A 24604-nucleotide genomic window follows, 5' to 3' on the forward strand; every position below is an offset into this window, starting at 1 on the left:
CTGGAGCAGGGGAGGTGTTAGCAAAGGGCACAGTCATTGCCTCGGTGCCAATCCTGCCTCTGGGTTACTGAGGCTTAGCTGGCAGCAGGAAGGGGACACAGTTTTGCCATCTAATTAAAGCAGTGCCTTTGCTGAGTCCCTGGCTTTGGTGCTCAGTGGAGTTGGTCATTTCAGTCCTATGGCCTCTCATTTGCAGGGGCTTAGCAGTGCTCCCTCGAGAAGGCAAAAGTGTTCTTTTGCTCCTATAATGAGGTTTTCTGTCTCTTTTCAATTTCCTTTATTGCAGCCTGTTGTACTGTTCTCCCCCTCTGTGTTCCCAGTGTTTGCCTTGAAAGTTTTTATTTCTGTTGGTACTTCTGAAAGCATTTTCTGTGTCCATGCACAGCTGGCACATTTCCCCTGGCTTGGCTGGTGGTTTCCTCACCACTGAATGTGTGGACACACCTCAGAGCACAGTGTCACTGCTCCTGGAGCTGTGACCACAGCCAAGTGCAAATGCCTGCTGGGAATTCTCATTGTGTGATTGAATTAACACAGAATCCACGCAGAGATTGTCCTCTGGAGGGTGAGGATTCTCTGAATTCATCTCTGAGGTGAAGCTCTGTGGTCCTTTGAGCCCTGTGGGAAGCCCAGGCTGCCCTGTTGAGCCATTCTTGGTTATCTCCAGGGCAAGGACAGGCAGCTCCTGTCGTGGCTCTTCTCTGAGCGTGAAATTGAAATGATCTCGTTTGGTTTTAGGGTTGCTTGGTCTTTCAGACTAAGATTAACCAGTGAGATGAGCCAGCAGCTGTTTGCTGCCCTGGCAGCTCCTGACTGCACACAGTGAAACTCCCCTGACCTCAGCTCCCGTGGGCAGCCCTGCAGGGTCCTGCCCTGGGTCATGCCCAGCCATTTCCTGACAGCTGGAGAGTTCACCGAAGCCAAAACTGAGCCAGCAGGACACCGGCAAATGCTGTGGCACACCCTGAGCTGTACCTGGCCACCTTCTGGAGGCACAGACTGAGGAGCAGACCAGCAGGGAGGGAGCAGCACCTTCCCCTCTCTGTGCTGGGCTCTGAGACCCACAGGCAGGAACTCCTCCTGCCCATGGTCTGACCCAGCCTCACCCTAGAGCAGCCCTGTGGCTTTAGGCTGACTTTAGCCCCTGTGCCCACCAGTGGCTCAGGCACAGCCTCACACATGGCAGGGTCACACTTTCTGCCCACACCAGGGATGCAGCAGGGCACAGGGTGTGTGCCTGGCAAGGACCAACCTGGACATGGAGGAGGAGCGTTTTGAAAGTTTTCTTTTGATTTGCATTCTCTTCTTTTAGTGTGTGCTACTAAATCTATCTTTACACCTTTTAAGATTTGGGCCTGCTTTGCTTTTCTTCTAATGCCATCTCACAGCAGAGTTCTGGTGGACCCTCAAAACCACAGCACTAAATTTGGCAAACGGAGAGAGGTGAACATGAAACAATTACAGCATCCCCCGGGCGAGCTGGGCTCTTCTCCAGCTTCACCACTGCTGCTGGAGCCAGTGGCTGTGCCCTGCTGTCCTTCACTGCCAGGCTTGCCTTGGCCAAAACCAAAACCAGGAGAAGATGAGGGTTGTTCTGGAGGGGTCATGGGACCCCAGCCATCCCAGCTGCCAAGTCCTCCCAGCTCCAGCTCCTTGGTGTCACCCTGTGACCCCTGGCTCCCCATGGTGCACGTGGCTGTCCCCGTGTCCAGCTGCCCCCAGCAGCCTCCCTGGGACGAGCATTTCCCCAGCTTGATTTCCTTTGTGATGTTTCCTGCAGTGCCTCTTCCGTGCTGAATGCAGATGTGTCCCACGGGATAAGTGCAGCGAGTTAATGCACAGCAGGGGTACACCTGGCCAGCTTGGATTGCTTCTTACCCCAATCATTTCCCTCATCTTTTTCTGAAGAGGAAGAATTTTCATTATGTAGATATGAAAACGCCACTGAAAGGGCATTGTTTAATAAATGTGGTGTTGAATAATGAGCTCTAAATACTGAATTCAGCTTTCGAGGAGGAGAACAGCCCTAGACAAAGTCGTATATTAACTCCATATTTATAATTTTGCAGAATGCAGATGATAAGATTGCGTATGTGGCTTAGGAGATAAAATACCAAATCATACATTTTGCATATACGAAAACTGGATTTTTTTGGTGATAGTTTTTGGGTTTTTTGTTTGTGGTTTTTTGAGTGTTTTTTTTAGACAAAAGAACAAAAATCTCTCTTCCAACTTTCACTTCTTGCACTTTTTAGATGAGGAAAGTTTTCATTCTTCTCCAAGATTCATTGTGACACAATCTGCTGCATACATTGTGCTCTCTGGGCATATGCAATGTCCTTTGATCAGGCTGGTCAGACAGGAAAGGCTCGCAGCTCACAGCTTCCCTCCTACATTCAGAATTATTATTATGCCAGAAAATCCTAGTCTTAATTAAATATCTTCCATTAACTCAGTTCTTCAGATGTACAGCCTTTTAGAGCATCTTTGATAGAAAACATTGATTGTGACACTTCAATGGGCATTTATCTGCTCTCATCTAGAAGTTTCCTGAGGACATTCTTCTGTCCTCTGTGTCAAATCTCAGAGAAATATTCCCAATGTCTCACAGAAATGCTACTTGAGAAGGTTTTACCTTTTTTTCCCCCCCTTTTCTTTGCTAACCTGCTGGCTAACGATCTGATGCTTATCTGAAATACGGCAGAGATTGCCATCGCATCAAATATTTAAGGACGCACTTTGTCGGTTTGATTGCAGAGTGGAAATTGAGGTTTTTTTCTGGATGCTTTACAGCCTCTGTCTTTCCCTCTCAATCCGCCCTGACACAAAGACTGCTGTCAGCTGAGCATTCGGAGTGTAAAAGCCTCTTCACCCTCGAAATGGAGGGAAAGGGAAGGAATGGCTTTGTCCTGCCCTTGGGTCACACCAACCTCAGGCTGGGGCAGAGGGGCTGGAAAACTGGGAAAGGCCCTGGGGGTGCTGGAGACAGAGGCTGGACATGAATCCAGGTGTGCCCAGGTGGGCAAGAGGCCAGTGGCACCTGGGCTGTGGCAGAAGGGCCAGGACAGTGCCTGTCCCCTGTGCTGGCGCTGCTGGGGCACCTCCAGAGCTGGGGACAGCTCTGGGACACTCAGGACAAGAAGGACATTGAGGGGCTGGAGCATGTCCAGGGAAGGAATGGAGCTGGGGAAGGGGCTGGAGCCTCAGGAGAGGCTGAGGGAAGTGGGAAAGGGGCTGAGCCTGGAGAAAAAGAGGCTCAGGGGGGACTTTGTGTCTCTGCACAACTCCCTGACAGGAGGGGACAGCCAGGGAACAGGGACAGGAGGAGAGGGAACAGCAGTTCAGTTTTTGGCAGTTTTTGGCCTATCCGGGATTTATAGCAACCAAATCCAGGAAGGTTTTCAGAAATACACAAGTACCACCTTTCAGCTGCCCTCGGGAACCATGCCCAGCTTCTGGCTGTGTGTCCCTGATTTGGTGAGAAGCACCCAAGAGTAAAGAGGAAAGATGGAAAGCCTGGCTTGGGAGAACAGCCTGACTTTGCAAGGCCTGTTCCCAAACCCACTTGAACAACCTTTTGAGGAAATGCAGAGAAAATGTCAACATGAACCCATCTGGGGAACATCTCAGGCAAAACGAGAGAAACGTGGTGGGTGGTTGTAAGCAATGAGAATACAAAGATTGTGATTAAGTCTCATTTCTGTGGCTGACCTTTCCCATCAATGGAGCTGGCTCTAAGAATGTACTGGTAGGAAGGAGATGAGTGCTGAAGCCATTGTTCCCTAATTTATGATATTTCACTGGAAATTTTCCGAGAAAAGGTGGTGAGATCCCACCCATCACTCATCTGAATGCTTGTGGTGTCCACCCTGCATATTGTGATGCCCTGGGACCCTGCAGATAAACAGGAAGGGTTTGTACAGTGAGTGTTGAGGCTTTGCACACCTTCTGTCCCCATTAAAATGTAGAAGCAGCAAGGAGAAGTTTGAAGGGAGACAGGGGCATGCAGTGCCTTGAGCCTGTCAGTCAGCTTTTAGGAAAAAAATAAGGAGAGTTAAAATAACATCTTTTTGTTGAAAGGTGATTGAAGCTTGGCAAACCCCATCAAATCTTTATTTTCACCTCTGGGAGAGATTTTCCTTATGAGTTAAATTATTCAGGTAGGGCAACTAAACAGAAAATAACACCTTCAGTGTATGAATAATACAACCCAAAACCTGGGATGGGAGAGATGGTAAATAATCCATCATCTGCTACATTAATTCCTCTAGTTAACAGTAGTATTTAAATGGAGCAATTCATCTGCCTATACGTCTTTTTCCTGAACGATCCAATCTATCAATTGAAGCCAGGTGCAGGCCTGGCTTTGCTGTTCTTCCAGGAGCTGTCATTTTCCAGCTGTGGGGATGCTGGTTTTCCTAAAGGCTCCTGGGCCAGCTGCAGGAAATGGCAGAAAGGAATTATGAATGTTTGCTGAAACTCATATAGGCATTGTAAGTGTAAAGCCTTTACAAAGTGCTTGGGGGATCTCAGAGTTGTAGAGTTTTTAAGGTTGGAAAAGATCTTCAAGATCCTCAAGTCCTAAATCCCACCTTGGTCACCAAACCCCACAAAATTCACCCATGAGCCACTCCAAACTCAAGCCCACGGACAGACACCAAAGACCTCTGTGGATCTCTGCTTAAAAACTGTGTAACTCAATTAATAAATTCCACAGCTCCTTAATTCTGTGAGTGAAATTGTGACTAATCACTAGGATTTAATCATCTCACAGATTATTACAACCAGGAGAATATTAAATATAATTTCTTTCCAGTTTTGTCAGGTTGTGTGATTTTTATAGAGAGATGTTTGATGTTCAGTGTGTTCCCTACAGAAAGTAATTTTTTAAAGCAGAGGCACACTACTATTTTTTTTTTTAAAGCAAGGTATATAAGTAAAAATTGTAAGTAAAACCAGATGTAACCTGAAGCCTCCAAAGATAATGATAGCTTTTACAAAAGCCCTCAAATTCCTTTATTTTGATTTCCTTCTGCCTTTCAAAATGCAGTCTCATGGCTACTGGGGAGATGGGTAACTGGGTGTTAGGAGTGTTCTGGCAGCTCTGCCTTTACTGGCTCTGTTTTATTTTCACCCTGTTTGTGTCAGCACAGAGCACAGCAATGAGGTGATTTTGTTCTGCCTTGCCCCAGAGCTGTTTTCGGGCCAGGTGACTCTGAGGAGGGGTGTTTGAAATTATTGAAATATTTTAAAATGCAGAACAATCTCTTCGGTTGTTTTTAAGGATAATTCCTTTCAGAACTGAAGGGAAGAAAACATGGTGTTAATATATGTGTTTGGGGTTTGTTAGGGTTTCATAACAACTTATGAAGCCACACCTAAACTTGAGGGCAGTTTGAGCAGATGGTTTACTTAGAACAGTTGCCTTTAGGGATCAGAGCAAGTGTTCCCTCTAATAAACATCCAGAACTCGCAGTGCTGTGTCTGGCACCAGGAGATAACTCGTGTGCAGCAGCAGCGACAGCAGCCCTTTGGAGCTGTTCTCTTCTCCAAAGGCTCCTCTGGATTCTGAGGGTTTCCTCTCCTCCCTGGGTGTCTCCCAAGATGCTATCCCCACAAAGATTCCCCTATTCCCTCAGATCCTTGGCCGTGTGTGGAGAGCACTCCCAGGCTCTGTGGTGGCATCCAGGATTCCTGTCCTACCAGCAGTGCCTGGTCCTTGCTCTGTTTCCTACAGCTCTGGGGGAATGGGAGAGCATTGTATTGGACAAACTCTTTTTCTGACCCAGAGATGGGGCTCCTGAGAGGTGTTTTAAAGACTTTTATTCCATTTTCAGTCCCATGAATAAGGTGAGACAATACAGATGTTACAACTCACACCATCATATTCAGAAGCCAAACTATTTCCTAATTACAATACATTATAAGTGTTTTTTGGCCTATCAACTTTTGCCACACAATGCTGTTAATGCCTTAAAACCAATCATCTAAAATCACCCCTCATGGGTCCTACTACATCTTTCACAGTTCTATTTCTCCAAAGTATCTGCTCTGTTTGCAAGACCATCATTTGAAATTTGTTTCCAGTTCCATTTCTCTCTCAACACTGTCTTCTCTATCCCACGGCCTTTCTCAGCCAGCACACCTTATCCCAGAGTTTGCACACATATGGACAAGACTCTGTGAGCTTTCAGCCAGGCTTTGAGAATCCTCTACAAACCCATTTCTCAGAGCTCTGCATCTGGGAATGTGTGAACCCCACGGAGCTGCTGATGCTCCAGCTCCACAGTAACACTGAGACAAGGAGCTGTCAGAGAAACCTGGACTGAGAAAGCGACTTGTCTGTGACTCAGTGAATGAAAAACCACTTTCCTCTGGGAAGATGGTGGATATCTCCCTGACATGGAGTGAAGGACCCTGTTTTGCTGAGAAAGTCTCATTTTGGGCTATAAACTCAAGCCCCTCCTGTTCCCAGACCCCAGAGGTGATCACAATGTGGGCTGAAAAGAGAGGAGTTCGAGTCCTCCAACCCTTTGGATCGTTTTCTATTCTGACCAATATTTTTTTTTTTGTCTCTCTCAATTTCCATGACAACTCTAAGTGACAAAAGTACTTTTCATTATGTGGCCAAAAATAGATCCCCTGCACAGGTTGATGTGCAGTTCCCATCTGCTGCCCCAATGTACCACTCCTGCCTGGGAACAGGGATCTGTTAGTGCTGGACTAAGATTCTTGGAAAAAATTCACAACAGTGGTATTGAAAATCAATTAAAATTAAAAAAAAAAAAAATATTCCTGATTGAGAGGGCTTTCACTCCACTGGCATTTAAACTGAAGCATCTCCCATTAATACCATCCCTCCTAAGAAATGCTATTAACATTGTTGACTAATGAAAATTTTAGTGTTAATTTATATAATACAAAGTTTTTATTTGAAATTAGAGCTTTCATGATTCTGCAATACATCGCTCAGGGAGAGAGGGAAACCATCATTCCTGATTACACGTCTGTCATTTAGTCAGAAAAAAGCAATTTTTCAGAGTCTCCCTCGTTAACATCAGCCAAGAGACTTCTCGAAGCAGCAGCAGCCAAAGTTCTGAAGTGGTAATTTAAGTAAATCATGTCAAAAGTCAACAGTGAGAAGATGTTTTATGTAAGCACTTGCACTGAGAATTCCCCGAATTCAACATTCGCCATTGTATTATGCTCAGCCATGAGAGGTGCACTGAGCACATTTATTGCTGCAAGGGCCAGGGCTTGGCAGGTCAGAATTTGTGGCATCATTCCTGAAAACTGCAGTTTCTCATGTTGAGTTTTCTCAGTTCTTCATGTTCATGCTCTGTTTTTTCACAGAAATCAGGATTATGGCGCTGAATTTGGAGGAAGCCCTTCTGTGGCTGACATTTCTCCTTGTTAGTGCAAATCCACACATGCAAACAACAGCTGTTGAGTCACTCCTTTGCTCACAGCCTCTGTGGAATTCTCTGCATCCCTGGGAATCTGGCACGGGGATGGTCAGTGGAGAGCTGAGCCTGTTCCTGCTGTGGCACTGCAAACACTCTGCTCTTCCCCATGCCGTGGGTGGAGCTGTTGATGGAACTCTGCCTTTGGGCAAGGCTGGGGTTGTTGCAGAAGAATTTTTGGGAGTATTTGCAAGTTCTCCTCTGCCCAGATCTCTGTTTCTGGCCCTGCAGCACACAGCCTGTGAGGGAAGGTGGGGATTTGTCCAGCCAGGAGAGGACAGAGCCATGTTCTCCATCCTGGCAATGTGTAATAAATTCTCCACCGTGACAAACCGCAGCTTGGGAGGTTGTGCTTGAACACATTTTTTTACAAAAATCATCTCCTTCAGTGTAAGGACAGCACAGCCCGACAGCAGGGCACCCAGAAGGGCTGGGAGCTCACCTGAGAGGGCAGAATTTTGGCGGACAGAGCCATGGCCAGACCCAGCCTGGGCAGGAGTTTGGCCTGGGCCCCTCCAGAGGGGTTTCCCAAGTATTGCTCCAGTGAAGCTGTGAGGGGATGCACAGCAAAGGTCCTGGGTCATGACACACTCTGAGAACAGCTCCACAACCTCCTTCCCTCTGCCATCCACAGGCTTTCCACCTGGGAACAGGCTGTCCTGAGCAGCTGTGGCTGCCCCTGGATCCCTAGAAGTGTCCAAGACCAGGCTGGATGGGGCTTGGGGCAGCCTGGGAGAGTGGAAAGTGTCTCTGTCCGTGGCAGGGATTTGAAATGAGATGATCTTTGAGGTCCCTTGCAATCCAAACCATTCTGTCATCCTGTAATTCCCTCTGCCAAAAAAAGTGAAGATATTTATTATCAGAACCCCTTTTTCTGACATCTTCCTCCCGTCTCTTCACTCTCTGGAACTGAATTCAGTTTGTTAGGGAGACCAAAGTTTTATACTGCTTTTGTCTTCCAACTGGGAAGCCTTCCAGAGGGAAAGTGAGGGGTTTTAAAACAGTTTCATCCTCAATGCCTTCTGCCTTGTTTGGAACAGTAGCATGTCCCAGGAAATCCCTCACACCACTGTCAGGGCCCTTCTGTGACTTTCCAAGCCCTGTGCAAGGGTGGATCTTCCCAGTCCACCTGAACAAGGTGTGAAAGCAGCATTTCCCAAAGGTGCTTCCCACAGTGAGGCTCTGGGGTGCTGTGGGAAATGGATTTGTAGAAGATTCCCAAAACCTGACTGAAAGCTCACAGAGTCTGCATCTGTATGCAAACTCTGAGATAAAATATGCTGCCTTAGAAAGACCATGGGACAGGACAGATGTTGTTGAGAGAGAAATGGAGAGAGAGAAATGTTGAGAGAGAAATGGAACTAGGAACAAGTTTCAAAGGATGACTTTGTAAACAGACTAGATATTTTTGAGAAATAGAACTATGAAAGATGCATTGTAGTAGGATATTGTATAGAATGTAAACCATGTGAGCCTTCTGTTGAGAATTCTCTACAAATCCCTTTCCCACAGGGTGGGAGCAGGAGCACTGGTGTGGGGAACACCTCTGCTCAACAAGAAGCTCCTGCTTGGCCCTGATGCCCTTCTCTCTCTGTAGAAAGCAGCTCATTGACTGTCTTTTATCCTTCACTTGCCTTTTCCATTTCATGTTCAGCTGCTCACAGCTCCAGATTATGCAAAATGAAGATGTCTGTTTCAGTGAGAATTTTACCCTGATCCAGAGGAATCTTACGAGCTCAGCAATGTGCTCTGCCTCCACTTGCTTGAAAGAGAATTTGGATTCTTCACTTGTCTGCATAACATTCATAGTTGGCACTTTCTAGCTACAAAATCCAATACATTTTCATTGTAATTTTAATTTATTTTATGCCTTGCTGGGCTGTTTTTTGGGAGCATTCTTCAGCTCCCTGTTCCTGCCCCAGACTCGTAGCACCATGAAGTTTATCTTCATGTGCATTTTGCAAGTAGAAACCAAATGATTTGATTTTTATCATGATTCTGGGTGGGCTGAATTTTTGAACAGAGACAGCATCACATTTGTCCTGTGCTTGTGGAGGTCCCTGGCTCCGTGGTCACCATGAAATGAGTGGGAAGGCTCAGTGTTGTGGTGTCACAGAGGGATGTGAATGAGGGAATAGGGACAGAAAAGCAACTGTGTCTGTATGACCCAACCCATGGTGAGGGGCTTCAAGGTCCCTTCCAACCCAAAGCACTCCGTGCTTCTGTTGGAATTAATGTTCCAACCATGAAATCCCTTTAAAAAAGGATTTTGGTGAACACGGTGTGTCTGAGTGTTTGTTCAGCACAGTTTTTCAGCTGCTGCTGTGGGTTTTGCTGCACAGTTCTCCTCCTGTCTATGGAGTCAGTAAGGAGACCATGCAGCTCATGGGAATGCCAGCAGTGTACTCTTCTATCAGACATGGGCTCCACATTTCCAGCTCTCATCCAAAACACTAATTTCTGGGATAACTGGCAGTAGCAAGTCCTTGTCACCTGAGATTTTTCCAAACAGCAGAGGAGAATTCTTCCCTTTTTGGGTAATGAAGAGAGTGTGCTGGTTGATGCCAAAATACTTCGTCCTTCCCTGGACTGTCCCTTCCAAGGAGAATGGACAAAAATCTGGTCTTGGTGGGTTTCTGGCTGTGGTTGTCAGACTCCAGCTCCCTGGTGGAACAAAACATGAGGAGTCAGTAGAGTTAGAAAAACGGTTCAGAGGCACATGGGATTGTTCTTCCTGATCTGAAACAGAGACTGAACAGAGCTAAGAGAATAAAGTAGATATTTATTAAAAGGCCTTTAAGGTACACCTTGGGCAGGACAAGAGCCTGGCCAGGGCTACACCCAAGGTGGACCCAAAATGGGCACAAAATGGACAAATGGTCACAAGGTCTCACACTTTGATAAGTTTTGGTGATTTGCATATTAGGGTTTAATTGTCCAATTACAGCTCCAGGTTATGAAGTCCCATCCTTCTTGTTCCTCCCTCCAGCCCACCCTTGTTTGTGCTTTCGGGCCTGAAAGCTGTAATGATTGTCTTTGGTCTCCATTTGGGAAAGGATTTGTTTTGTGTCCCTGCTGTGTGCAGAGCTGAGTGACACTGACTGTGAGCTCAGAGCTGCACCCCTGGGCAGCACAGAACCTGAAATACATGAAAGATAAAACTTAAGGCATCACCTTGAATTCTTCCAGGCTCTCTCATCCATGGAGGAATTCAGAAACCTGGACCGGGACATTGAGGGCTCTGCAAAGCGGTGGAAGAAGTTTGTTGAGTCGGAGTGTCCCGAGAAGGAGAGGTTCCCCCAGGACTGGAAGAACAAGTCGTCCCTGCAGCGCCTGTGCATCCTGCGAGCCCTGCGGCCCGACCGCGTCCCCTGTGCCATCAGGTGGGGGCTGGGGGCAGCTCTAGGGTGGGCTCTGTGGGGGCAGGAGGAGCTCAGGGACGTGCTGGGGTTTGTGGGTGTCAGAGCGTTTGGAGGATGTGCAGTGTGGTTTCCTATGGAGGGGTCTGGAATGAACCGTGAGGGTGGGGAGGTGTCGCAATAGGACACGAAATAAAGATGCTCGATCAGTTCACTGATCTCTGAACTCTGTGAGGCAATCAACACATTGGATTGAAGTGGAATTTCTTGCTTGATGGGACCAGAGCTCAGTGTCACCTCGAGGGATGGAGCAGTGTAACCAGCACTGGGTGAGAGGCAGACCTGCCAAGTCAGAAATGAGCATCACCACACAAGTGTTACACATCTGCTGCAGGCTGAGTTCAGCAACATCCATTTTAGTTACTAGATCACTTTGGGCTTCTTCTTAGATATCAGAATAAAAAGTAGAAGTAAAGGAAAGTCTTATAGATGTTTCCTCTCTTTTTTTTTTTTTCTTTTTTTTCTTCCTGTAAAATGCAAAATTTATGTGCTGCTGGTTCTGAAAGTTGTAGCTGTAAATTATGTAGTGTGGGTAACTGGGCGAGGCTAAACTTCCTGAAGCTTTGCAAAAGCAACTTACTTGTTCCAGGACAATCTAAAGGTCTTTCACTCCATGAGGACTTGGTTTTCCCTTCTGTGGCCAATGTTTCGACATTTCTGTGATGTCTCTCATGCTCCTGTTTCTCCAGCAGTTTATAGTCCTACACCACCTGACGTGCACACAGCAGGGTGTTTTACTCAGTGTATGAACTACATCTGATAGTGCTTCAAGGTTCACAGAAAAACACAGACAAGACTGAGTGAAGTCTCCCTGTGGTCACTGCTATTATTTTTTATTAGAATAAATACTATAGTTTGTCATATTACTGGTGCTAATCCCTCTTTTTTCATTTCTTATTCTTATGGTTGGATTCTCCATGTGTCTCTCAGCTGAAAATATTGATTTTCCTGTTGTTGTTTAGCTTGAGTAAAATAAGCTCTTGAAATTTCAGGTGGATATTTCATTTATGCAACGGTAATTAATTTCTTTCTCACCCAGACAGCTCAGAAATAACCAGAACATCAAATCTCAGCCCTTTTCCTGTCTCTCTTTTATGAAAAGGGAATCCAAGTTCAAAAGCTTGGCTGGATATTTTTAGGGTGTGGGCACGTCAAGCTTTTCTGCTTGCACTGAAGTATTTAAATTGGATTTTGTATTGTTTTGTTTTGTTTCTTATCTCAAAGTGCAAACAGCAACAGCTCACTGAGCCTTCCCCAGGACTTTGGGGACTCTTCTTGAAAAACAACTGAGTTATCAATATCTCAGGGTGCCAACACTATAAACACCTCAGTGGTGATTGTAGACATCATGACCAGTCCAGACCTTCCCTGAGGGCCCTAATCAGCCCATGGCTGCATTTTAGGAATAGTATTTTAGCCCAGCCACATGTGAGCAGGGGGATTTTGGATGCCCTGGAATGTCCCAGCCTCACTCCCAGCTGCTGTTCAGAAAGCTGTAAGGTCCTTTGTGTCCCACCTCGTGTGTACCTGCTCCATGATGATGGTGCAGGATTTCTTTGGGATTTAAGACGATCCAGGCTATGGGAAGTTGGGTGTTCAGCCACTCTTCCTAGCAGATCCCTGGGGATGTTTACTCAGTCTGGTTCATTCCCCAGGCCTAAGGAGTCATCAGGAGGAGCCCCTCTTACTCTGACTTACTCCTTAGAGCTTCAGGGCCAGCAGTGCACCAACAGCTGTGATTTCCTGAAGAAGGATTTTCCCCTGTAAATATCCATTTCATCCTTCAATCTCATTGAAGAACGCCAGCAAAAAGCATCTTGTAGCACCTCGTGCTTCTGGGTCCCCAAGGCACTGTTTGAAAGAGCTGAGATGTGAGGTGAAACAAGAGTTTTGTGACCTTGGATCTGATGGATTTGGTTAAATTTTGTGGCCTGAGCCTTTCCAGCAGTAATTTAGGAAATCTTAACTCTGAACAGAAAAATCTACTTAAAAGAGATACCAAAAATGTGGAAGCTTTTTTAAATTTTTTTTTTTTTTTGCAATCCCTTAGGCATCTCTATTCCAACTGCCTTTCACCAGCCCTTGAAGGAGGTTCTCAGCTCTCTTAGAAAGAATTTGGCTGCCTTCAAAAGGCCTGAGTAATCCATCTGAGCTCCAGCAGCATTCCTGGCGTTTGAATATACCATTCCTACCTTTGAATCAGCGTTCAGTGCCTCTCTCTCTGTGAAGCAGTGATGTCAGGAGCTCACCCTGGGGGAATCCAGCCAGAACATTCTCCACGCTCTGTTCCAGCAGCTGCCGTGGAGCTGAGCTTCTCCCTCGTCACTCCTTTGTGGTTTTCCTTGTCACTCTCATGCTAAGGCTCCGTGCTCCAAACATTCTTAGAGCTCTTCCCTTTCAGCTCCTCACATCAAAGCAGTTGTGTAAATCATCTGGACTTTGTGGATGGCTGCTCCCTCTGCGAGGCTGCTCAGACTGCGAAACACGCGGCCGGTTCTTGTAGCTTTTACCTCAACTTATTTCTTTTCTCCTGAGATTCCTGAGTCAGAACCAAGGCAGTGCTTGTGTTTTACTAGGGAATGCAGCCTTGGGCTGGCAGCTCCCACTGCTCTCCCTTCCTGCTTCCCTTTGTTTGTGAGGAGCTGATGTCTCCTGTGGCATCCCACCCCTGTACAGAGGGACAGGCATCCAGCCTACATACCCTATCCACAATTATTTCCTGCTCATTTTCCTAATTTCAGTTTCTAAGTCATTCGAATCACCAAAATGAAAATTAATTGCAGGACAGGTCATATGAGGAGCAGCTGAGGGAGCTGGGAAAGGGGCTCAGCCTGGAGAAAAGGAGGCTCAGGGGGAATTTGTGGCTCTGCACAACTCCCTGACAGGAGGGGACAGCCGGGGGGGTCAGGCTCTGCTCCCAGGGAAAAAGGGACAGGACCAGAGCAAGCAGCTTCAAATTGCACTAGGAGAGGTTTAGATTGAACATTAGGCAAAACTTTTCCAGTTGAAGGATTATCGAAGCCTGGCACCATCCCTGGAAGTGCTCAGAAATCCTGTGGAAGGGACCTTGAGGACATGGTTTAATGGTGACCATGGTGGTGCTTGATAATGGTCACACTTCACAACCTTCTAAACCTTAACAATTCCGGGATTCCATCATGATTAATTGATTATTTGCTGGGGAATCTGCATTTTCTGAACAAACTGACAAAAGCCTTTTTTCTCTCTGGCAGAGATTTTGTAGAAGAAAAGCTGGGCAGCAAATACGTGGTGGGGAGATCCCTGGATTTTGCAACCACCTTTGAGGAATCAGGACCTGCAACCCCGATGTTTTTTATTCTGTCCCCAGGAGTGGACCCACTGAAGGATGTGGAGAAACACGGTAAATAAATCCTGTCTCTAGGCACATCACAGCCTGGCCATTTATCTGCTGCATTATTATCTCAGCACAACATGCCTGTTTCATTTGAGGTTTTTGGGTTTTTTTTCTTTCCTCATCTCTTTGTAGATAATGAAGTAATATGTTAAAAATAGATAATTGTGAGGGGATGCGATGGGATTTTGGTTTGGTTTTATTGTCTTTCTTGAAGGTTTACTTTTTGGGATTTTCATCTTAAGTTTAAATTAAACTTGTCTCATTCCTGCACTGCCTGGATTCCCAGTGTGCTTCACATTGCAACGATCTCTGAGCTGCGTTTGTGCACAACCTGTAATTTACGTCAGAGATACCTCACATGCTGTCAGATGCTTGTTGCCAAGAAAGGGTGAACCAGAAGACCCTTGAGGTCCCTTCCAACCTGCTCTTCTATGGTTCTATGATAACTAAAAATAAGCAACAGCTCCCTGTAACAGATTGCTGCTTTATGGCAAAGTTTCCAGCTTTCCTGCCCGTCCTTCCTGAGCTGATTTCCATGTGGATGGTCAGCTGGCTCCAGAGCCAAAGGGCCTTCTGTGAGACGCCTCCCCTGAGAAGGCACTGAGCACCAATGGCTGCAGCCCCTGCTGAGTTCCAAAGCTGCCCCTGTGTACAATTTACTCTTGATCTTGGCCCCACTGTGGAAAAAATTCTCATTTTCAGCCTGAACATCCCTCTGGAGCAGAGGAGTCTGATGCCCTTGGGGTTGTGCAGGACAAAACACCATCCAGGCTGGCACAGACCAGGCAGGAGAACAATGACTTGTGCATTCTTTTTCCTCTCTACAATGCACCCAAAATAATGTTTGAGTGAGCTTTTACCAGCACTGCCAGGAGCAGCTGTCAGAGCTGCTAAACTTTGTGCAGCCTCAGCCACAGGCAGCTTGTTCTGGGGAATTCTTGGGCTTGGCTTTGCATTTCAGGCGCTTTCTGCCCCCAAACCAAGTGGCATTACTGGAAATCGAAGGGGCACCCCCAAAGGAAGCTCCTGTGATGTCCGTGGCCTCCCTTTGGAGCCATGTTGGTGATCCTGCCTCACTCCCTGTTATTTCCTTGTATGGGAAATGAAGCATTAAAATCACACCCTGAGTGGTTTAATTGGAATTGTAAAGATGAGTGTAGCTGAGCACCTGGGGTTATCCAGCCAGAGAAGTTACAGGAAAAGGAAAGAGAAGCAATGAAATAAAATTATTGCCACAGAGCAGCTGCACTGGCCTTCCAGCTGCCTCACTGGGGCTGGGTTTGGCTCGTTATTGATATTTTCCCTGTCCTTCATTAGGTTTTATTAAAGTGCTGGATAATTCCTGTGAATGGAAGTCAGCTCCTTGCAGATGCTGCCCACCCATGGGACCTTTCCTTGGCATCACAGTGTTCCCTGCAGGAAACACTGGTGGGCTGGAAGGGTTTTGTGCCCTCCCTGAGTGCCCATCCCCTCCCTTCTGCAGTCAGCAAGGAGGGAGCAGGGCTGGCATTGCCAGGGCAGGCTCACTGATACCCCCCTGCAGTGGAAATGAGAACTGATATTCATTTATTATTAATTATCTGCCTTGGGGCGGTGGCCTGGCTCTGATTTGCCCCATCCTCTCTCGAGGTGGTGGATCTTGAAGGCAGAGGAGAAGATCAGCAGCTTTCAAAGCTGGCAGCAGCCAGAGATGGTGAGAAAGAGAACTGGAGAGTCTAAAATGTGTGGAGAGCTGTATCCCAGGGGAAGCTGTGGTGAGGCTCAGCAGAGAGCTGGAGTTTGAGGTTTGTTCTCCTTCTGGCCATCTGTTTCCAGCGTTGTACCACGAGATGGTTCCTCAGCTATGCAAGACAAATCTTTTCCTTGTTTCTCTCTAAAACTTGCCTGCTTTTAGCAGGAGCTGGGAATTCAGGGTGCATCATCCACAGGAAAGCAAACCTGCGTGCAGAGATAAGTGTGGGCAATCCCCAGGGATGAGTCCTGACTCCCTGGCTGAGCCTGATCCACCCTGGGGATGTTTGTGGGGCTGTTCCCTCCAGCAGCACAAATTGGGCTTTTCTTCTGAGGAGCACACAGAAGGGAGAGCTGGTTCTGCTGTGAGAGGAGCAGCAGGGTGTGCTCTGGTGTGGAGGACAGATTCCAGACCTGCCCAGGAGGCCTGCAGCCAGGAGCACAGACATGAGCTGAGCCACTGGGATGCTCCAGAGAGACCAGAGGAAGCTGAAGGATCATCAGAGACCATGTGGAGGGACACAAAGAGCTGCCATCCAGTGAATGCAGGGCTTTGGGGTTCCCTGCACCTGCCTCCAGAGGGGACGGGGCAAATCACAGAGCCAGGGCACTGCCCCAAGGCAGGTGATTAATAAAAAATGAGTATCAGTTGTTATTTCCACTTCCCAGCACTGCAGAGGGATATCAGTGAGCCCTGCAGGGACAATGGGATCCCAAACTTCTCCTTCCCTTGGGCTTTGCTGACTCCACTGGAGCCTGCCCACAGGAAGGCAAATCCAGAGATGTTCCATGAGAAACGTGGAGGAGTCACTGCTCTCCAGGCCCCAGACACCTGGGAGGCCTTGCCTGAGGAAGCTCACAGGGATTTTACTCCAGCTGCCTTCTCCAAACCAAGCTGCTGCACCCAGCCTGCATTGCAGGGGCTTTTCCCCACCCACTGTGGGTGTTAATCAGCAGGAAAGAATTTGATTTCTTATCACTGTAAAATGTGTTTTTAATTTCTTACCACTGTAAAATGTGTTTTTACACCAGGTTGCAGGGAATAATGTTCTTTAAACAAGAAGCACTTCATAATAAGGCACCTTTGTGTGGATGCTGCACTGTAATTAAGAGTTTGAGAAAAGCTGCTGCTGTTTGAGCACTTGGGCAAGGAGTGGGTGAGAGCCAAGAGAATGAGAGCAGAGAACTGATCATGCCTTGGGAAGGCTGAGCTGGGACAGGGACTGGACAGAGCTAGAGAATAATGTTGGTATTTATTAAAAGGCCTTTAAGGACACACCTTGAGCAGGACAAGAGCCTGGCCAGGGCTACACCCAAGGTGGACCCAAAATGGTCACAAAATGGACAAACAGTCAAGTGGTCTCACACTTCTATGAGTTTTGGTCCATTTTGCATATTGGGATTTAATTGTCCAATTCCAGCTCCAGGTGATGAAGTCCCATCCTTCTTGTTCCTCCCTTCAGCCCACCCTTGTTTGTGTTTTTGGGCTGAAAACTTGTCCCAGTTGTCCTTGGTGTGCAGCAGGAGAAGGATTTGTTTTGTGTCCCTGCTGTGTGCAGAGCTGAGTGACACTGACTGTGAGCTCAGAGCTGCACCCCTGGGCACCACAGAACCTGGAATACAGGAAAGATAAAACATCACTGCTATCAGGAGTGTGATAACTCACATGTGAGGGTTTGGTAGGAGAGAACTCTGCCTGTGCTGGCACAGTCTGAGGTGCTGAACTCCCTCCTTGTTTCCCCCCAGGGAAGAAGCTGGGCTACACCTTCAACCACAGGAACCTCCACAACATTTCCCTTGGACAAGGCCAAGAGGTGGTGGCTGAACAAGCTCTGGATTTGGCTGCCAAGGAGGGGCACTGGGTCATCCTTCAGGTACGGGGTCGGGGGTCAGTGCTGCCCTTCTCCCAGCTTGGTGTCCCCTCCATGAGGACAGGTGCCATGCCTGCCAGGGGACATGGGCACAGTGTCACCTGTGTGTCCCAAGCAGCCACCTCTCCCTCTGATCAGGCTTTGTCAGTTTGGGTTTCTCCTGCTAGAGCTGTTTGTGGGGTGGCATGTGCAGGGGAGGGAGGTTGTTCTGCACCTCTCTGTGCCTTTATTTGCTCCACAAATGAAGGAAGAGTGTTGTGTCTCATAATCTGAAGGTTGTGAGCTTGATCCTCACATGGGGTACTACTGTGTTGCATTTTATCTTTGTTTTGCCAGGGTTGAGATTAAATGCTCGAGACAGTATTTCTTGTTTGGACTCAGATGTTTATTAATTCTTATTTATATCACAGTCTCACAAACTGAGAGTTCGACAACACTCCGAGCTAACAAAGTAAAAATGGAGCCCCATCTCTCCCTCTACAAGGCCTTTTAAGGACAAACTGTCCAATTAAGAAATTACACCTAAATTGTTTTTACTTTTAACCCAATAACCAGCCACCTGTGGCCCACAATGGGGACTTTTCCATCCAATTACAAAACACCACCCAGACCATGAAAAGAAGGTGAAAAAGAAGGACTCAGTCTCCACTCTAAATCCTCCATCTTGCTTTATATATATATTACTATATTCTAAACCCTTAAACTCTAAGCTTTGCACCCTGTGATATCACACATGTCTATTCAAACTCCACACCCACAATCCCAGTGCTGTCACTGCATTTTGGGAGCCTTTTCCACAGCCTCAGGTCAATGCAGTGTTTGCTTGGGGGTCAGTGCCTGTGAGCACAGAAAGGCTGAAATTCTCAGTGCCCAGGGTTCCAAAAGAAAAGATCTTTTCTTAGAGCTCCTGGACTCATTTTCTGCCCAAAACTCCCACTGCACCTCAAAGAACATAGAGGGGCCACTCAGGGAGGGAACTCTGCAGTGGGGCTGGCTCCTCTGGGCACCCCAAAGCAGGGGAATGCTGCCAGCTCTCATCAGCACCCCAGAGAATGCCTCAGAGCCTGCTGGGCTGTGCAGGGAGCTCTGTCTCTGTCAAGGGCTCTCTGGAGCCATCATTTAGTGAGGCTTTGGGTTTGCTGATGTGCTCACTTGGTGATGTCAGCTCTCATTACAGGTTTTGGGAACCCCTCTGATTTCCTTGATGTGGATTATATAAACTTTTATTATCGCTGGATTGTTTGCATAAAATTAGATTAAGACAAAGCTCTGAGTCCTGATGTGAGCCCGCAGGCCTGGTTATGAATTGAAATTAAATATCCCTGATATTTTGATCTTAATTTTTACCTTTTTTTATTTTATTTTTTTTTTCTTTTTGTGCAAGCTGCCTCCGAGGTAAACAATGCTGAGCTTCTCTAGAGCTTTTAACATACAGAGGGCTGCAATCCTGGCATCTGCATTTGAGGTGGTGCAGAAGGAAATAGGCAGCTTTTTGAGCCACTCTGCCAGTAATGCAGAGTGAAAAGTTATTTTCTACAGTGCTGGTGTGCTGCTATAAAGGATCTGTCAGCAGTGCCAGTCTCCATGTGCTGTTTCAGTGCTCACAGATGAGCACTGGGGGCCTCAAGGGTTTTTATTACATCCATTCCCATCTTCTCTGGTGGTCAGAGCAATCAAGTAAGAGGTTAGACAGACACTGAAGGCTAAATCAGAAGAAATCTTCCCTGTGAGGGAGGTGAGGCCCTGGCACAGGGTGCCCAGAGCAGCTGTGGCTGTCCCTGGATCCCTGGCAGTGCCCAAGGCCAGGCTGGACAGGGCTTGGAGCCTGAGAGAGTGGAACGTGTCCTTGTCCATGTCAAGGGGTGAGACTGGATCATATTCATTAATATAATTTGTCCCTTCCAACCCAAATCATTCCATGGTTCTATGATTCTGTGATGAAATAAGAAGAGCTGCAGAAATGAGATTTCTCTGAAGGAGCAATGTTGATGGTTGGGCTGGCTGGTTCTCCAGCTGTGACTCTCTGGTGGCCCAGAACAGGCTCCCCCTGGGCTGAGAGAGCAGCTCGGTCCAGCTGGGTTGGGTCAGGGTGCTCTGCTCCTGGGGCAGGCTCAGCATCCCCCAGTGGCCCCGGGGACAGGATTGCAGGTGTCACTGCTGGGCCAGGGTCACACAGACACCTGGGCTTGCCTCTGGCACAGTCACAGAGATGATTATTGGGAAAACCCAGCTCTACAGAGATGGGGCAGCTGAGAGGCATTTTTAAAAGATTTTGTCCCATTTTCAATCTCACAGAAGGATGACACACAAGAGATGTAAAACTCAACACCATCCTATCAGAAGTCAAACTATTTCTTTGTTACAATTTTTTGTTTACCCTATAAATGTTTTTAATAAACCTATTAGGTTTTGCCACACAATGCTGCTAACACTTCTAACACCAATCACCCATTATTTTACCCCACGTGGCATTGCTCCAATGCATCTTTCACAGTTCTAATTCTCCAAAATATCTGCTCTGTTTGCAAGGCCATCATTTGAAACTTGTTTCCAGTTCCATTTCTCTCTCAACACCGTCTTCTCTCTCCCATGGCCTTTCTCAGCCAGCACACCTTATCCCAGAGTTTGCACACACATGGACAAGACTCTCTGAGCTTTCAGTCAGGCTTTGGGAACCCTCCACAAACCCATTTCTCCCAGCTGATAACACTTCACACATGCAAATACTGTGGTTCTGTGCTGTGCTGAGTTTGGAGCAACGGGATGTAGGCAAGAGGGGCTGAACACAGCTCTCAGAGCTCTTTCTGCTTTTGTTTCTAACCCTGAGCCATCAGCACTGAGGGCCCCAGGAGGAGCTGGAGGTGCCTTGGTGGCGCTTGGCTCTCTGGGCACGTCCAGCAGGAGTTTGGAGCAGGCAGCTCCAGTTCAGACATTTGGTGGAGTGACAAAAAAAAGGGCTGGCATTGTCATCCAGACTGGCCAGGCTGCTCAGCTCCAGAGCCTGTCTCTGCACCTCTCTTCATAATTCCCAAGTCCTTCCAGGGGCTGGAGCTCCGTGGAACGTGGGGAAGAGCAGCCTGAGGGGCTAAAGGTGTGTCCCTGCATCAACAGGCAAGAACTCCTGGGCTAACAAAACTCCCTGAGGGTCAGCAGCCTTCCACGGCATGAAAGCACCCTCTGGACAAACTGGGGATTGGGAGGTTGGAAAAAGAACCTTCTCAAGCCTGAAAATCTGACCTTTGGCAAAATCAGCACCCAGCGGGAGTCAGGGAGGAGGAGTCCCACAGAGCACTCTGCCCTGGCAATTAGGGGTGGGTCAGAGAAATATTTGCCATATGCTTTATCTGGCAAAATCTTTCCTGCGAGGTTTTGGTGACAAATGCCTCCCAGGCAGTTCCAGGAGTGTTTGTACAAGATCTGGAGTGACACAGATGACTCAATTTACAAACGCAGCAGAGGATTTGTGGATCATTGCATTAATAATAAAAGAGAGGACAGAGCAGATCTCAGGGTAATTTTACCCAGATTAATTAAACTCATTATTTGAAGGCTGTATCCCACCCACTGCACAGTTATACCCAGGCTTCCCGTTTGTTTTTGAGCAGACAAAAGCAACTGTTGGCTTTGCTTCTGTATTTTGCCATCCCCTGACCAACAGCTCAGCTCATGTGCAGCAGAGCTTCTCACGCAGGGGTTCTCCAGGACAAACACTTGAGGGGCTCATCTGAGTGGCTTTTCCACATGTGGCTCATTACTGGTCCTTGGCTGGGAGCAGACATAATGAGAGTCACGTACTGGGAGCACTAACGAGTCTGGGAATTAGGTTTGGGGGAGTTGAAGGGTATGAAGGCAGCTGGGAGGGTTTTATTGGATTACAGGAGCAGGATCACTGCTGTGCTGGGAAGGGCTGTCCTAGGGCCATTTCCTCCCAGTCCTGTTGCCTTCTGAAAAGGCAAAATAAAGACAGAAGCATCCATGTCTGTCCTGGGGAAAGTTTCTCAGCTCGCTCTGAAAATGGAGATTTTCAGAAATTACTCATTTTATGAGAGAGAACAGCAGAAAGCCACCCAATCCTTGATTTCCATGGGAAGAAAATCCCCATCCCCATGGCAGAGCCTGGCCAGCAGCTCCTTGCCCCATCAGCACCACTGTTGTTCCTGCCTGGTGGCTTCAACTTTGCTGAGCTCTGCCACACGGTGGGGACAGGTGAGGAGAGAATGGAGCCCACAGCTCTAATGATTCTCTACAAACCCAAATGGTCCAGCTGCAAAACAGGAGCCCCTGAGGCAAAAGTGGAGCTCTTTAAAGGAGGCTTTGCTACCTGAGGGCTACAGTAAGAGTCCAGCAGCTGCTCTGTTCCTGTTGCTGGCACTGAAGAGCTGAGCTTGATCTTTGAGCTCCGCAAAACCCCATTTTGATGGCAGGTTCAGCCTCTGGGTCTCCTTAGCAACAGTTCAGAGGTTTGGAGGGTTTTGAAGCAAGGAGCTCACTGTGGCTCTGGGGGGCAGGAACAGCTCGGCCCCACAGCTGGAGATGCTCTGGTGAGGCTCTGTGCAGTGCTGGGGGCTGTTCAGCCTTGGGGAGAGATGATCCCATCGCCCTGGATGGTGGGGAGTGGTGGTGGTTTGGTAAGGGAGTGATTTTCTGAGGAAATTACAGTAAAACCAATCAGTGACTAGGCATGAAAATTGACAGCTAGTACACCCATTAGAAATTAGAAACAGAAATTAGAAACAGAAATTAGAAACAGAAATTAGAAACAGAAATTAGAAACAGAAATTAGAAACAGAAATTAGAAACAGAAATTTTCTAATTTTTTCTAATTTAGTGAACATGAAACCACTACATGAATAAAGACCAGACTCTCCCAGTGGTGTCTGGTGACAGAACAAGGAGCAGGATGGGGACAACTTAAAATTCAGGGAATTCCATTTAAATGTAAATAAATACAGTCTTTTTTTTTCCATGTAAATGGCTTAACACTGGGTGGAGTTTCCTGTAGAATTTGTGGTGTTTTCATCCTTGGACACATCCAAAAAGCACCTGGGTGTGTTCCTGGGTCTCACCCTTTGAGCAGAGGGTTGGGACTGGGGGATGCCAGAGATGTCTCCAGCCTCAGTTGTCACCTGAGGGGCAAGAAAAGAAGGACACTCACACCATCCAGTTGTGAGAACGAGAAAGAAGGACGTCTATTTTGGGATCAGGGTTTAAATAGCTTTTGGGGTTTGATCAGGGATTGGGGGACAAGGTTGACACCTCTCTGACTCCACTGGTCAAACCAGAAGCCCATCAATTTGTCCTTCCCCCAGGAAGGAATGTTTAATTTACAAAACATCACTCTTTGGTTATGTTACAACGTGAGAGAACTCCAGTCCAAGAATCTAAACATCAGAAAGGTGAAAAAATCAGGGCGACACTCGGTGGCTCTGTGATCTCTGCTCTCCCCTGCCCAGCTCTCCATGGATGGGGTTTCTCTGTGCAGGGAGGAAGGAGCTTGGCACTAAGCTGTGAGTTAGCCCCGCTGTGTCTGCTCTGTTTGCCTCCCAGAAGCCTTTTGCTGATCCAGTGGCCATCACAGTCATCAAATGGGGTTGATGAGCTTAATAGCAAAGACACAGAGAAATTTGTTTGTGTTTGTTCAGATGCATGTTTGAATGCACTGATGCAGGGAAGAGTTCAGACGTTAGATATTCCCAATTTAATTGTAGTCTTCATCCATTAGCCAAAATGTCACTTCCCTCTCTTTGTGATCAAGTTAATTTAATTCTTGAGCATCTTTCCATTTTTCTAGGTTGCTGCTTCACTGAGTCAGGTTCATGTATTAAATTGAATACCAGTGAGCTCCTGGAGCAAAACTGTGTGAGATTCATCACTGTATCACAAATCACAGAACCCCAGCATGGCTGGGGCTGGAAGGACCTCTGGAGATCATCCAGCCCAAGCCCTCTGCTCCAGCAGGGTCACCTGGGGCACAGGCCCAGAGGGGCACCAGGAGGGTCAGAGGGATGGGGCAGCTCTGCTGGGAGGAAAGGCTCAGAGATTTGGGGTTGTTCATCCTGAGGATTGCCCTGAAGTGACTTCATTGTGACCTTCCAGTGCCTGAAGGGGCTCTGATAGAGCTGGAGAGGGACTTTGGACACGGGATGGAGTGACAGGACAAGGAGGAATGACTTCCCAATGGTAGACAGTAGGTTTGGATGGGATATTGGGCAGGAATTGTTCCCTGGCAGGGTGGGCAGGCCCTGGCACAGGATGCCCAGAGCAGCTGTGGCTGCCCCTGGATCCCTGACGGTGCCCAAGGCCAGGCTGGACACTGGGGCTTGGAGCAACCTGGGACAGTGGGAGGTGTCCCTGCCCATGACTAGGAGCTGGAACTGGATGAGCTTTGAGGTCCCTTCCTACCCCAAACCTTTCCCTGGTTCTGTGACTCTGTGACACCACATCCCAGGCCAGGCTGGTTACATCTGCTCCCCATGCCATGACCTGGGAGCAGCAGTGCCCTTCCCTGTCCCTCGAGTCCCCCAGCACCATGCACTGCTGGCTGTGCAGACTGGCTGCCACAGGGATGGGAAAACAGGGAATGTTTTCTGAGAGCTCTCACCAGACAAGGAGACTTTGTACAAACAAGCACTTCCCTTATTTCCAGGAGGTGATGTGTGAGGGGCCCTGAAGGAGAGGGGCACTTTCAGACAGGGGCAGGGTCCCCAGTCCCTGCCAGCACAAGGAGGGGAGCCTGTGATGCTT

At 47.6% G+C, this 24604-nt stretch overlaps 1 protein-coding gene across 1 annotated transcript in view; it reads left to right on the top strand.

Moving 5' to 3' along the window:
* The window catches only part of DNAH9 (dynein axonemal heavy chain 9), a 155723-nt gene that overhangs the window by 101808 nt on the left and 29311 nt on the right, over window positions 1-24604 (top strand). The window contains exons 57-59 of the mRNA XM_066332140.1: window positions 10653-10846; window positions 14116-14264; window positions 17736-17863. Coding sequence (XP_066188237.1) covers window positions 10653-10846; window positions 14116-14264; window positions 17736-17863 — 471 coding nt within the window. The remainder of the gene's footprint in view (window positions 1-10652; window positions 10847-14115; window positions 14265-17735; window positions 17864-24604) is intronic.

The sequence above is a fragment of the Sylvia atricapilla genome, chromosome 18 (genome assembly GCF_009819655.1).
Source record: "Sylvia atricapilla isolate bSylAtr1 chromosome 18, bSylAtr1.pri, whole genome shotgun sequence".
In the NCBI taxonomy this organism is placed as follows: Eukaryota; Metazoa; Chordata; class Aves; order Passeriformes; family Sylviidae; genus Sylvia; species Sylvia atricapilla.